Source organism: Centroberyx affinis, unplaced genomic scaffold, assembly GCF_046629955.1.
Source record: "Centroberyx affinis isolate AG114_WGS23_722 - 3 ecotype Tasmania unplaced genomic scaffold, CSIRO-AGI_Caff_v1 ptg000795l_1, whole genome shotgun sequence".
In the NCBI taxonomy this organism is placed as follows: Eukaryota; Metazoa; Chordata; class Actinopteri; order Beryciformes; family Berycidae; genus Centroberyx; species Centroberyx affinis.
In genome coordinates this window covers 18,095-34,153 of record NW_027279401.1, presented here as the reverse complement: position 1 = coordinate 34,153, position 16,059 = coordinate 18,095, and the positions used below count along the sequence as shown (strand labels likewise).

Sequence of the window (16,059 nt, the reverse complement as noted above, 5' to 3'; positions counted from 1 at the left end):
GCTACCCAACCAAGTAATGTTCAGACAATTCTTGCTTAACAGATGCTCTCTCAAACTGTCTGCTTTAGCTCTCTTTGTGAATTGCAAGTGTAAAACTTTGAACTCCAGTCAGTGGCAACCATAAGGGAAGGCCAAAAGTGTGATACTAAAATGTATAGCTACAATTGCTGACAGCTATTGCGCTTGTTGTTGTAACTTTGAAATAGTAAAAGAATGTGTTCCCATATGGGGTTTAACAGTAAGATGGATTTCCTTTGTAGTATGCTAATACTTGCAAATGTATCCACTTGATTACAGTGAATACAACAGGAGGAAATAAGCTGCAGTTACCCACAGAACTTTGCTTTGTCAGTGATGGATGCACAATGCCTTCAGAAAGTATTCAGACCTCCTTGACTTTCTCTGCATTCTGTGGTGTTACAGCCTGAATTCAGAATGGATTAAATTAAGATTTCTTGTGTATTCACCCCCTTTGCAGTGACAGTCCAAACTGAGTTAGGGTGCATCCAAATTCTTTTGAATGTCCTTGAGATGTCTCTACAACTTGGAGTCTCGGAACACTTGGAGTCTGCCTGTGGCCAATCAAATTGTTTGGCCATGATTTAGAAGGAAACACATACAGTATATCTACATAAAGTCTCCACAGATGATACTTCATGAAACTCTACCACGGATATTCAGTTTTTCAGTGTCAGGGACTGGGAGACTAGTAAGGATAGAAGGAACAATGAATGGAGGCAAATACAAGCCAATTCTGAACCTGCTTCAGAGTGCCAAAGACCTTAGATTGGGGTGACAATTTATGTTCCAACAGGGCAGAGACCCCTAAGCATAAAGCGAACTCAACACTGGCTTCACAACAAGAATGTGAAAGTCCTTGAAAAACCTGCGGAATGACTTGTTAGTTAGCTGTTCACAGATGCTTCCCACCCAACTTGTATCCAAGAAGACTTGAAGCTGTAATTACTGTCAAAGGTGCTTGTGCAAAGTATTGACTCAGGCAGCTGAATACTTATTTAAATGAGATACCTCTGTATTTAATTTTAAATAAATTATTTAAAAAAATTCAAACCATCTTTTCACTCCGCAATTATGGGGTATTCTGTGCAGCTTGTTGACAATTTTTTTAATTTAAAACCTTGAACCCATTTTGAATTCAGGCCGCAACACTACAAAACAGGAAAAAGTCAAGGGGGTTGAATGCTCTCTGAAAGGTGCTGTTCATGGTGGTAATGTTTTGTTCATATTCTTCTGTACTCAGTAGTTATTTTGTCATTGTCCTGCACTGCAACACTTATGCTGTCTCTCCCTTCAGCTGCACAGCATCTATTTAACATGCAGGTTGTATTTACTCTTCCAGCCTGGGATCATATGCCTGACTAACACAACAGCGTGTGTGACAGCCAGCACACAGTCTTCAATACAAAATCTAAAAAATGTGAACATGCAGTGAGATCAATAATGACTTGACAGATTGTCAGGATTGCACCCCCCACATTGTCCTTGCTTCAGCGCCCACATCACTCTCAGACAAGTAACAACATTGCCATCTTGTGGCAAACAGCTGGGACAATATTAGTGTGAGAATAAAAACATGCAAATGAGGCTACAAAAACTGCTGTCCTGTTCTATGGCGATAAACTCTTGGAATTTTACACCTGTCCTTGACTTGCAATGTATATTAGTCAATTGGGTTTGGCAAGATGTAGACACTCACCATACCCGAATCTAAATGAGTCCAAATTTGATCCTGTAGATTTTTATCATCATAATGGAGGGCAAAGATCAATCAAAAATGGAAATGTACTTGTAATCCATACCTAAAAAAATCATACATTCAGGACCAATGGTGCCTCTAAGCTGCTACTTCGGTCACCTACATCTAATAATTTGTAACACTGACCAAATATCTTGGCAGTCATTGCTCCACTTTTCCCTAGAAAGTCAATTTTAGTGGGTTTGGAAATTGTTTTGATACTGATGAGTAATCTGCCTCGTTACACTTCTAGAACTAGTCTTCTAGTTTCACTTGTTTCTAGAATATTCCTGAAACAAGTGAAACTGGATTTGAAACAAGTCTCTTTTTCTTACCCTATTGGCAGAATCTTGACTAGTTTTAAGAAAAATAAGATTTTCAGATTGAATATGAGACTTTTGCACCCATCTTTGACTTCCAATGTATGTAAGATGGTAAATGTAAAGTAATAATCAATGTCAAGCACCTGAATATATAAACCACAAAAGGAATGGTTTGTAATTCCTGGCCAGAGGCCCAAACCTTACCATTTCATCTAGAAGTCATTCCCAACAAATCCAAACATATCACAGCCATTGTTTACAGGTTTTATTACTGTTATTGTTTTGTTGTCAGATAAAAGCAGATAGAGAGGAGCTTAATAATCAGAAACAGCGTGCAGCTTTGGGGTTCCTGTCCAAAGCCAGACAACATAACTGTCTGAAGTGAGTATACATTAACAATACAGGGTAAACCCCACCGTCATAAATGCTACATAACACTGTCCATATCATAAACAGTCACTATAACAGCTGCTGTCAGTTTTATGACAACGAGCCTGTAACACATTCATGACACAGAATTATTTTGAGGTAAGCTAGAGTTGGCTAGTGTTGTACTGAGCAAATGAACATCTATATCTATAGTGTCATGACTGTGTCAATTCTGTTGACATAAGCTGTAGATGTCTCAACTATGTACTGTTTCTATGAGCACAGTTTACTCTGGAGCTCATCTCTACCTTGGCATAGCTTTGGCATTAGGAGGTAAGATGGTAGCACCCTGTTGGGGGCCATTTGAGAAAAAGCGGCTTGGTTCATTTTATGAACATTTAGAGAATAAGAACTCCCACGGCCTTGGGCCAGCGAGTATAGGGGACTACGTAATGCAGAGTTTAAGTCAGCTATTCATATTACAAATTTGACAGTTAACAATTTCTAAATACTGCCAATATAATTTGAAGACAGAGGAAAGCACCCATACAAGTATATATTTTCTGGGTTGTGTACATGTCTAGGCCCAAATGCAAGGTACAATCTGTAATGTTCCCTTCTTTCAATTATAGTGGGATCCACTTTGAAGTGCAGCTTTGCAATCATACAAACTTACATGAGCTTAAGCTTTAGCTTATTCCAATATGAGGGAAGGTGCTTCTAGCAAGTAGGCCAACGCATTACGATTTGATAATATTTGTTTTAGCGTTCTTTCAAACGTTTAAAAAAAAAAAAAATCTAAGTAGACTTACATAACTAGTCTAGCTTCACTGGCTGAGTTCAGGGTTCAGACAGACTTTGAGATGTGGGTACAGTAGATTACAAAAATGAACAAAGACAACAGCATTCAGTTGAACGAACAAGATGGATGACAAAGAGATACTGAGATATATGATCCTGGGCTTGTTTTGCTAATACAAAAGGTATAAATAACACATCCTGTTTTGGCTGAACATAGTCAAGATGATATGACACATTCATTGGAAGAAAACAAAGCTTATGTTGAGAGAAACAAAAAACTGGTACAATTCTTCACTGTCTTTATCCACCATCTTTGGGATTACCTGAGATTCCAGTTGTCCCTCAGGGCTGTACTGATTTGATAGCAAGACTACTGGTTGATTGATCGATTGATTTAATCAATCGATTGATTGAGGTTATAGTCTCACGAACAAGGTGGCATTGACATTCAAGCAAGCAGAGGGTATCTTCACCACAAGCTAGATCCTATATATCATGATATATCCCCACACCAAGTATCACATCAAGCTCTCTTCTCACCCAAAACACACCTGACCTGCAGGCTCTGCACATTCATTTCACCATAGTCCATCAAACAACCACTCTTTGAAAATGTTAAAAGAAGGCATGTTGCAAAGAAAAAAAAAGGAAAGGCTTAGCTTAAAGTGGGTGAGGTATCCTTTATACTCCTCTCCCTCTAAGGAATTTAGGCTTGTTAAGACTGTCTTGGAATGCACTATATATATAGAGATAGATATTGCCATTAATATAAGCAGGATTACTGTTGATACATACAGTGGCCTCCTTACCACTAGAGGCACCACAGCGAGCTTTAGCACCCTTCTCCCTTTGTTTTCAGAGTGTCATAGGCCCCAAAGGCCACAGGGGGAGGAGGAGACACTCATATTTTTCCTATTTCATCGGTCTAGAATTCAAATATGTGATTATCCAAGCTCCTCCAGCTTTGGTCACTCCTCGTCCACAGTCTCCCTTTTCGTCACATCCTCATCTTTCGGTTCCAGGACCTGAGGGGTGGGGCTAGGAAGGGGCACCACCTCGGCAGCAGCCAATGAGGAGGGGTCTTGTTGGTCGACATTCCTCTGGGAAGATGTCTCTTCCTGTGGAAAAACATGAATATATGAGCAAACACTTTGATTTAACACCCAGTATCCACTTATATCAGGTACAGGTAGGACCCCATCTTGCCTCAACAACAGCCTGGTTTCTTCAAGGTCTGGATTCAACAATGCCCTGGAAACATTCCACAGGGCTCTTGGTCCACGCTGACTTGATATCTGGACTGAACTAAAGTCACTGTCATGTTCCTGGAGCCACCTTGAGACAAGGCTGCATTATCCTGCTTGAAGTACCCATTTAAAAAAAGGGTAGACTGTGTCCATGAAGGGATGTGCCTGGTCAGCAACAATGTTTAGGTACACTTTGGCGTTCACATGATGATCAACTGGTACTACATGGCCTAATTTGTGCCAAGAAAACAGCCCTCGTACAATTACCAGCCTGTACTGTTGACACCGAGCAGGATGGATTCATAGATCTCTTTCGTTTATCACACCATTGGTAAACTGTAGACACTGTAGTGCCAAAATTGTAGAAAGGCGGCCATTTCTGCGATGCTGAAACCATCTGAACATGTATGACTGTTGGAGCCAAAGTCGCTTAGATCACACATCTTGCTCATTCTAATGTTTATTTGATGAATAAGTGAACACCTTGACCCTGTCTGCATGCTTTATGCTTATGCTTCTTTTAACTGACTCACTGTCTGGTGGAGCAAGCTGTTGGCAAAAATGGGATGGTGTACTGAGATACTGAGTGTAGTTTTGTATTTCAGCGGTTTAGTGGCTCTGCGTTGACTTACTTGCTCTGAGAATCGCTGATTCACCTGATCGGCAAACTCTTGCGTCTCTCCCTCCTCTCCGTTTGAGTGGCAGCTTGGACTTGGCACCTCAATCCCGTGGCTTTCCAAAATGGCAGCCTCTGGCAGAGTTAGACAGGAAAGAGGAAAGTGGAGGTGAGAGACAAACAGGGACTGATGAGAAAAGTGAATGTCAGAGGTGTTCAATAGGTTGCACACTATAACACTATAGCATATCAAGTAGAAATACATGAATCAAAAGTATAAAAATATATGAATTACAGCATGTTTGCAGGGTATGCAAAATATCTGCAGTAGAATATTGAGACAAAGAAATAGAATAAAGAACATTTACAAAAAAACATCAACATATATGTAATATATAACAAACGAATGTGCAATAAGTGTGCATCATATTCACATTAAACAGTCGACAGAAAGCCAATACATATGTGCAGGAAAACGTGTCAGGAAAAAGCCTCCTACTGGGAATCTAGATATTTACGGATCAGGTCCTCACCTATATTCGCCCTTCTCTTCATCTCCTTCCGACGGTTGGCGAACCAGTTGTACACCTTCAACGCCGTCACACGCTCAAACTCAGACAGCTTGCAGCCTGGGCGACAAAATATAAAACGACAACAAAGGCCCCTCATTTTTTATCATGCCATCACTGAACCGCTGCAAAAATCAAGCTGAGGGGGGATGGAGAAAACAACTCGTCTTGTCTGGTTTAGAAAATATTCCAAGGTATCTGTGTGAGTGAGAAAGGCTACGGGCAAGCTGCATTCGCTGAGGTACAATAACAAGCGCACATTTGGCAGTGCATTCCAATCAAATCCACTTCTAGTTGGCTTGGGCAAAGGTGAGGATTTTAAAAACGGGTCGATATGTGAGAAAACTGGCTTAAAGCTGCACTATGCAACTTCACATGTTAGCGGTTCCAAATGGCAGTGAGAGGTAACTGAACTTTAATACCCAGAAATGTATCTGGGATGTAATGCAATAGCTTTATACCAAAGGATACCAAAGGGACGAGAGAGGCAAAGAGATCTTTCTCATGATGGAGCGCTCGCTCACTGCTGTTTAGGAGACAGTTTGTATTTTGCTCTTAAGTTTTGCTTCGTCACTTCTTGTAGGTGAAGATTTCCCGCCAGGGTCCATACCAACACCAGAACTTCATTGGAGCAAATGGGGGGAATCTACAGGGTCTCAAAGTAGTGGGGATCAGAGGCTCTTCTCTGTTGCAGCCCCACTTTGTCATTTAGGTTAAGACAGGTGTATTTTTTACAAGAAAATCTCACCTACTGCAGCTTTAAACTGGTAAAACTGACTTCACACAAAAAGATGGCACACTCGCATATTGCACTTGAGCCATTTCCAATGAATGCAGCTTCCACAGCTTTCCTACATGTTAGAATTGACACTGGTTGTATAAAACAGCCTGCCAAGTTTACATTCAAAATATGTAAAGCTCAAATGCATATTGTAAATATTTTTGTAAACAGTATAAGTATGAAAATGGTGCAAAAAAATGTACAACAATATATGAACAGTCAGTTGGAGTGGAAAAAACAAAATGCTCTAAGAGGTATAAATCTGTGAAAGACTGAACACCTTCTCCCTCCTCTTTCTCCTCTCATAGGGAGTGTCTGTCTTTCAATGAGGACCACATGTTGCTTGACTTTGCGTTTAATCTCCTCCACATCTGGGCCCTGATCCCCACGATAGCGAGGATCAACGAATGCATTCTTCCGCAACAGTTCTCTTTCATTTTCATGTTTTGACTCAAGTCGCAAAACAATACCACCTTTTAGCTCTTTAGTTAGACTGCTGTCCTCTTTGGCTTCTGCCAAAATGTTGTGCCGGATGAGATCGAGCATTGGGAGAGTAGATAACACAGTTACATAGTTTTCCAATGAGAGAATGTCAGTTAAGTCGCTGACTGGCTTGAGGGCTTTGTTGACTGACTCTTGGACATCAATATCTTGCAAGGTAAGGAGGGATGAGTGCAACAGTAATCACTTAAACGTGACAGATTGTGGTGTTTTGATCCAAAATGCACTCAATCATTTTTTGCTTTGAGCCCCAGTGAGCGGGACAATCCTGTCGGGTGATTATCTGAAATGTACGTATAATACCCGAGCATTTAGGTGAAATTTAAATAAGTTTGTGTAGTGATAATGGACAGGCCGATTTGCATAGCCTAATAACAAGATCCAAATACTAATGACTAATGATAGTATTGTCGGTGTGAAAAAATATGCAACCACCTGAAGCTTAAAACTTTGACTCTGATTTTCATACTAGTATGCAGAGAGGCCCAGATGCCACTAGTAGCAAGCTTATCAAAATATAGACACTGAAATACAGATCTCAAGTTACTGTTGCATTGTCGGATTAGGTGTGCTTATTCAGCTTAAATTCAGTATGATCTGTGAAACTTAATGACCGCTTGTCCACCTGCCTAACTGAGTGTACATGTTTCACACTAGACATAAGGTTGGTCATATTAGATAAATAACCACCAAAAAAAAAGTAATATTAAGATAGTGTATGATATTGCCATTTTGATCAAGAGGGGCCACAGGCTTTAAGACTTTGGGGTGTAAGAAACTGATTATGTGCGCTATTATTATGAACAGTTGCCTGAAGGGATTTTGGATAGAAGTAGGCCCAGATACTGTAACAGATGTTTTTTAGTACCTGGTTTCTGGATGACTGAGTTGCAGGCATTGGCAATCTCCTCTCGCTTTGCCTCATCTGGGTACTGGTTCTCCATGAAGAAACTGTAAGACATAACATCCACAGATAAATCATCTTGCATCAAAACAAAGGCTCTACTTTTGTTAAAAGATAGCGCCGGTGTATGCACAGCTAGATACATCCAACTTTTACACCTCATCAATTTTTAGAGTCCTTGTACTGAATCGAAGAAGAGTGAGGACACAACACTTATCCAGTGAAAGAGCAGATGCATAAGACTGCTGTGACCATAATCTAATCAGGGCAGGCTCGCCACAGGAAAGGAGTAGATTAATGACTACATTACGCGGATTAAATTCTATACTTTTATCACTCCATGTTTAAATCTCTTCCTAGGCCTATAAATATGAGGTTGCCCATTTTGTCTCCCTCTCCTTCTCCTTCTTTTCCTATCCTAAGTTCCCTTATTCTCGTCTCGCTCCCTTTATATCTTTCCAAGGCTGAAAAAGAATAATTATCTCACTTTACAAAACACACAAGGATCAATTTCTTCCAGCCTTCTCATCCTCCTCACCCTCCCTCTCTGTTGCCCTATCCTGCCCACTCTGTCTCACACACACACACACACCACATCATCTTAACCTCTACTGTATCGTCCTTCAGTCTAAACTAGCTCATAAGGATCAGCACTGCAGTAGAATTGCGTAATCCAGGAGCAGTGCTGGTGAGCGTTGTCTGAGTGCCTGTGTGGTCTTATTACTGTGAGTGCCCCGACTGCACCCAATACTTACAGCAACCATATAATAGAGAAATCAATTGCACACAGTGGTTAGGAGCTGTGGAAGAATGCCTACTCCTCTTTCTCAGCATCCTCTGTCAGCTGCTGAGAAGCCTGTTATTGTTTGGGACAAATATGTTACCGAGAGATAAGCAAGGACACAACACCCCTAATAAACAAGGAGCATAATATACATCGCAGTTTTACGCCACTCTATAAGCAATAAGTCACAACAGCAGGGCACTGAAGGACTTGTGACCATGCAAGGTTAAGTCAATTATCTCCTGTAATGCTGCATTCACGACATACAGAAACAACTGTCAGAACAACTAGACGGTTGAAAGCAACGACTTGCAAGTCTTAACATGTTCACTTGTTTGAAGCTATCAAGACGGCATGATTGAAGTTTTCTGTAGACTTCGGTTGCTCCTGGTAGTCTTTTTCACACTTAACACGCATGCACTTAGTGAGTGATACATCCAAGTTCATGTTCTGCAACAAACCAAACATTGCAATGTCAACCGCAAACGAAAAAACCCAGCAAGTAGTTGTGTTCTGTCATGGCAATTTTAGTGTTGTGATCATAAAATGACTTATGTGATGAAAACTTCTAAATCATTTGCTATACTTGACTACAGGCATTTCATTGTTGGTGATATCAGAATTCAGGAAGTCAGAGAAATCACGGTCCAAACCTCAACTTCCCAAGTAGCATTTACCAGCTGAAAGCTGATTCGAAACTGAACTTTCAAGTAGGAAGCTCCTATCCACCATCTTTCCCATATGATGTAAAGGCAGCATGATTGTCTCTTTCACCATTAAATCCTGAGTAGGATTGCCTCACCTCTCCATGATTGATTGGCACTCCTTCCTCCAGGTGAACCTGCTTCCTCTGCGCAGCCTCAGAGGCCCGCCAACCATCCCACCCCTGTCGCCAGCCATGATCCCCGTCCTCCAGTCGGGCTCCTCCTTCACCAAAGAACGCATCGACAAGGTGGCACCTGATGAAGAGGGCAAAAGTGAGAATTTATCTGTCCAAAATTATTGTGAACAAAGAGGACAATGATGAAGTATGGACTGCGACTATGGCAATGACATGAGGACCTATCTCAATAGTATGGAGCGGCGTCCTTTTCATCATTAGGGGTAAAATTCTACAGTTTCTCTGCTGATGAGAGAAATGCCATTTGAGACTATTGAGATTCGTCCCTAGATGATAAAAGAGAGGCTACAGAGCGACCGGCATGCAGCCCAGCTGCTAGGCAGGTATCTTCTGAGGCAAGCTGCTGAGGCCAGAGCGAGGCGCGGTTACCTGGCTGGGCCTGGGCGGCTGCAGCGGCAGCAGTGTACCACGGCAGCAAGTGCATCAGCAGCTCTCTCTGCCTGCCCCAGGCCGGGTTGGGGTTGAGGTTGGTGTTGGGGTTGGGGAGGATGTTGGTGAGGCTGGCGCTTGCCCCTGCTACCGTCCCGTCTCTGTCTCTGTCCCCTCCCCTGGCCCTGGGCATGGGACTCAGGCTGTGCTGGCTTTCACTCCACCTCAGCCCTTCAGTCAGGACAAAACCAATGGTCAGGCAGGCCACAGCCATAGATTAGATTATAGACAAGAGTTTTGGCAAATGTGATTGGAGAGTTAAAGTTTCAATGGCTCCATGTTTGTGTCATTAAAAACTACTACATCTGTGGCTCTGGGTTAAATTAGCATACTCCTGTAGACCTGCCTGTCAGTTTGCATTCATGATCAATTCAAAACCAAATGTCTATTTGCTTATAACGAATTCTAGTATATATATGCCAGATAATTTGACTGCTAACACTAGTGTAAATGTAAGAAAGTGTTATCTTTTCTTAAGGTTTACAATGAGCAGGTCCAAAGGAGTTTATTAGTTTAGTTTATTGTAAGCGATGTGCTCACCTCAGATTGGAAACATTGCAGAGAAAAGTTGTTATTGTTAGTATCATTGTTAATAGCCTGTTTGTTAGCCATGTAGGAATGAAAACCAGCACCGGAGTACCTCCAGGATCAGGGCTGAGAACTACAGAGTAGCTATGGCAAAGCTTGGGTGGGTGGGGAATTTAAAAAAAAAAAAAAAGGAAGGATTTAGATGAGAGGAGGGAGCAGGGGCAGCAGATGGTCCATCAGTGGCTTTGTTCATTTCATAGACTTGATAATATAAAAAACAATATTTATACAAGATAGGATTTGCTGTGAATGCATGTTGTCTGACCCAAACCAACAGTTATGATGGACAACTTTGGCCCGATTTATAATCTGTGGGTTTGTCATTTTTGCAAACACTTGGTAAAGTGTAGCTGTTTACATCATTGCACATTTATGCAGAAAATTTGAAGTAGCCACATCCCAGTATGCTAGGACACGGAGAGGTCAGCAACAACCCAAGCTGTTACTCTAGCCTGTACAGACAAACCGCATTCACCCACTAAAGTTTCATTTCCAACCAGAAGCCTTAACATTATTGATTAGCATCTCCAGTGACAGGACTACCTTTATCATTTGTCTTTCCTCTAAAATTATAGATTTGTCTCTTGTCCTTCCTTGACCTCACAGCCCTCAAGGACCAGGATGGAATGAGCACGAGTGAGGTGGGTGGGTTTACCATGCAAAACACAGACAGGACGAGGGGAAAGAGGAGGACAGGTGGAAGGGGAGGTTAGCAAGCAGTGGTTCACGCTCACATAAGACAAAAATATCATCCTTTTTCTCATAGCCTTCCATCCTACACAGTTCAATCGATGATCCATTATCATTAACCAAATATTCAGCCTCCTGGCCCTGGTCTGCACTCAATCTCAGACCTAGTCTGTCTGTATCCAACTTCCAATCTCCCTGCACTGATCCCTACACCCACTCCTCTGCTCTGTAATAGTCAAACCCTACACTGCATCTGAAACGCAGCCCCTCTATTCCCAGTCTAACTGCCACAATCCTCGACCTCTGCCCCGCGCCTCACCTGGGTTATTTCTCTCCAGCAGGTACCAGCGGTAGAAAGCTCTGCGTTTGGAGTCGCTCATCTCCAGACCTTGCTGCAGCAACCACTGGGAGATGTAACTCTGACTGATGCCTGCGGGGTGGGATGAGAGGGGGCGCAAAGGGGGGCAAAGGGAGATTGTGGAGGCAAGACATGTTATTCTAACACATTAATTACATCATTTTATTTAGCTGTGCACCGATAGTATCTGTAGTATTGCAATCGGCAATGAGCCAGCTCCCAAGTACTTGTACTAAACTAATGAAGCTGTCCTGTTATTGATACCTTAATGACATGCACTTTGGTGCAATATAAAGACTTCTCCAGGGGGAGAGAAAAAAATGTCTCCTGATTTGTACAAATGCTGAAATGTTGACATTTGTGAAGTCAATAGGCATAGCAGCTATTGTTTAGAAGAGGAGCCTTGGCTATGTAGCGTAAATGTCATTCTGTTTTATTAGACCTAACCTACCGCACTGTTTTTATCTGTTAACCTTTTCTGAACAAGGTGTTTTTGAGAGTCCATTAATAAGCTGTGTTTGACAAGTGTAGGAAAAAAATGATGTTGTGTAGGCTATGTTGTATTTTATTCTTAGTAATGATGTAATGATAAGTAACGATTATTTATGTTTTAATTGAGAATTGTTGTAATATGCAAACAGTGCATAATTTGATCAAATAAACACAATTGATAAATTTTTTTACATGACTGTTTCATAGTAAGCCAATACTAGGCAGCAAGAATGACTGCAAACTGAGTAGTACTTGGATCAGTAGTTGTATGGGCTGATCTAATTGATAAAGTACTTCACACTTATGTCAGTTTGGAAAAACTGGTATTAGAGCACCTCATTTTATTACCTAGTTACAAGTCACTAGTATCCTTGTACCTTTCAAGTAGGCTGTAATGATTTAGTAAAAACACTATTACAGGGAAAGCAGAGTACCTGTGACTTGGCCCACTATTGCCTGAGAGATCCTGCGATTGTTGAGGAACGTTTTGATCTCTTCTTTCACAAGGTTGCTGTCCCTCCTGTAACAACAAGAAGCCGGCATGGCATTAGGACCATTACACGGTGGTTAAAACAACAGCCATCGCACTGCCTAACCTTATTCACTGATGCCTCTCTTTATTCAGCCATCCCTATACACCTGACCTGAATTATCTCAACTAAATATTCTGGAGAATAAGCCTGCACCTCTGGGGACGTTCGCTGTCATTATCTGATGTTATAATAGTCTCCTTTTGTCTCCACCAATCTTTTGGTCTTGCCTTCAACTTGTCCTCATATAGCCTTAATTCATCTCTCACTCTGACAACACTAAGCACCGCCATTCTTGCCCTCCTTCTCACCTCATGTACTCCTCCACCTTCTCCTCCAGGTCCCACTCCTCCTCTCCCATCATGTCATAGCTGAATGACCTCTGAACCCCCACGGCGGGAGGGTAGAGGGGCGGGGGCGAGGCCTCGTAGCTGTTGCTGGGGGACAGCGCGGCGCCGTCCAGGCCGGAGGTCTGCGTGGTGGCAGAGGCCAGGGAGAGCGAGGAAGAGGAGGACGAGGATGAGGACGGGGCTGGAGCGGCTGTGGTCGGGGTGTTGTTGGACGGGGCGGGGTGGGAGTCACAGTACGGCGGGCGGTGGTCCGGGTCGAGCCTCTCCAGGGACTCCAAGGCGTGGATGATCTGGGGTTTGGTCATGCCCGATAGACGCAGGCGCTGCAGGAGGTCGATCTGTTCGATGGTGTAGCGCGGCTCGACCTCACAGCACTCCATTCTGGCATCTAGACACGTAGACTGGGGGTCTAAGTTCCGTCAAGTTAAATTTGACACTTAAAAACCTTGAAAATGCCACCTGAATGATATAAGACTAATTTTGCAAAATGAACATGAAAATGAAAACAACTATAGACCTATCAGAATATACTGCAGGTCTGCGAGACTGGGCTGATTTCTCTTGCAACATTTGTCACACATCTCAGAGTAAATTTAAGACTTAAAATGCTATATTTATCTGTATTCAACACCTTTCAAGGCATTGAGTTTAGATAATATGATGAAAGACTTTTTCAGGACCTGCAGACACCCTGATAAGAAGGAAAATTATTAATAGATGAAAAAGCAAATAAAAAGGCTATGAAATGCTGGATTCAAACACTAGATTTCTTTCATCTGGATATATTTATCATGAATGGAGTACTTTGAATACAAAGGTGACTGACTTACTTTAATTATATTATTTACATAAAAAACTGTAACCAATGCATCTAAAAGAATCCTTTATAAAACTGAACTAAGGGACTGCATTCTCCTCTGAGGAACCCTTGGGTCATTCAAAACTTTGGCACAGTTTCAACTACTTGGCACAGACACTTGGGGCTAACCTTGCTCCATTTGTCCAGGTTGGAAATAAAGTGAGATCACCCTGGCACATATAACCTAACATCGGGTCCAGTCAGCTTAGTCCTGATACGTTCCGTTTTTTAAATTGAGGGAACATCACACCAAACTCTATTAAAAAATCTGTCAATTTACCGTGGCCTTACGTACTGGCAAAGGTAAACACCTGGTGGAACATGACATAATACTTTTTACGCATCGTAGCCACTCTTCAATTCGGCATACATATGATCCGCCAAACAGCTCCTAATTCAGTGAGGTTTCAACTTTTAGAACTGCCTCGCCGGTTCAGACTATCTTCTTCCAGCAAAATACACCGTGGCGGGCTACAGCGAGCAGAGTGAACAAACTCTAAAAGTTGCAATTTTATTGAAAGAAAATGTTTGGTTGGATTGAATGTATGCCGAATTTATCAGAACACCTCAACGATTCATGAATGCCTCAAGTCAAGTTCTACCACGTATGCACCTTTGCCGATAAGCAAGGAACATTTAAATGGCCAGATTTATAAATGGCATTGGTGTAAATTTTCTCGCCATGCAAGACAAACCGGCACATATTGGGGTTAAGTCAGACGATTTTACCACACTAGCACGTATTCTAGGCTCTAGCAGTGAAAAACAAGGTGATTCTGTACTTAACAGCAAGCTGGAGTTTGTTAAAAAAAAAAAAGTGAAATATGTGTGCCATCGTTACCTGCTGGAGGGGGTGACACTGAGAGGCGCCCCGTGGGGAGTGGTTCAGTGCGTGGGGTCGCAACCGGGACACACCACTGTCGCATGGCTCGCTGGAGCTCAGCTCGGCTGGACCTCTACTGAGGCAGACAGGGGACTTGCTGCAGTGTATTGCGGTTACGCTGGCTTGCTTAGCATGCTGGCAAACCTACAACAACAGGAGATAGCTCGCTAGCTAGCTATGTTGGCTAAGCTAACACTTAACTCTTGGCTTAGTTCGCTGGAGCACCAGCCTTCCACCGATAGGCAGCTAGCTTGACATTTAGTACGTCAAGCCAGAAAGGGGCAGAAACAGACAGGAAATACAGCGATTTTACCTTCACAATAAAAGCGTATTCGTGGCAAACGTGGCTGTTGATAATAGTTAGACCCATAGACTGTATGTTAGACCATAGGTTGGACTAATATCGTTGAAAATCGATAGCATTTTTTTTTTTTGCTTTGAAGCTGGTAACCTATAAATCTGACCATTTTCATGCCAAAACATTAAAAAAAGATTCACAGTGTTTACCCCAGAAAGCTGCTCAAATAGCGTTTAATGGGACGTCTCCACTTAAAACCAGTAAAAATGACACTGACTTGGGTGGGTTAAAGGTCTGACCCACCGCACCTGTTCAATGGTAGGAAACAGGTATACCGGGCATCAAAATGTAGAACTGACTTAAAACTTGGTTCAACAATTATATGAATACACAAGATTTGCAACGAAATTCAGATGGTATTACGGTGATATTACGGGATTCGCAGGCTGTTGGTTGTCAGGATATCGACGATGGCCGACATCTAATTTTTAATACAAGGCCAATATTGGCTAGACATATCAAACCAAGAGATCACCTAACGCTTAATATAAGCTGTGAAAAATGTTTTTACCACAAGCGCCTCCTATAACACATTACTTAATTTAACTTATAAACTTTCTATTGCCGTGCTCAATAACCGTCCATCCACGTTCGTTAATAAGGGTTTTATTTAGAAGTTTGTGACCGGAAGTATTTTTATTCTGGCTAACTTGACACTAGTCAAGCTGTCTGGCTACCTTGGGCTAGTTAGCTCAAGGCGCTAACACTGATAATTCGCTAATGTGACATTGACAATATTTCAGACAGGCTGATATAGCCACTAGTTTAGCGATGAGACACGGCTGCGAGCTAACATTAGCTCGAGGGAGGAGAAAACACTCAGTTGCTAACGAGCTAGCTCGATAGTTAGCTAACTAGCTAGCCAGACTGTCCCAAAGCGGCGCACCTCTCTCTCTTACCTCCGGTCGATGTAGAGAGGCAGGCAGCAGCCGGCTGGACGGAGAGAGGAGATGGAAAAAACTGTTGAAAA

At 42.2% G+C, this 16,059-nt stretch overlaps 1 protein-coding gene across 1 annotated transcript; it reads right to left on the bottom strand.

Annotated features, from left to right (window-relative positions):
• Positions 1 to 2,329: 2,329 nt before the first annotated feature.
• Positions 2,330 to 14,937, bottom strand: LOC139644863 (homeobox-containing protein 1). The gene is made up of 10 exons (XM_071520378.1): positions 14,690 to 14,937; positions 12,951 to 13,377; positions 12,544 to 12,629; positions 11,579 to 11,689; positions 9,922 to 10,152; positions 9,454 to 9,610; positions 7,832 to 7,914; positions 5,646 to 5,741; positions 5,129 to 5,247; positions 2,330 to 4,367 (listed from the first exon to the last, which is right to left on the bottom strand). The coding sequence occupies exons 1-10, from the start codon at positions 14,772 to 14,774 to the stop codon at positions 4,218 to 4,220; spliced, it is 1,545 nt and encodes a 514-aa protein (XP_071376479.1). The 5' UTR covers positions 14,775 to 14,937; the 3' UTR covers positions 2,330 to 4,217.
• Positions 14,938 to 16,059: the final 1,122 nt, after the last annotated feature.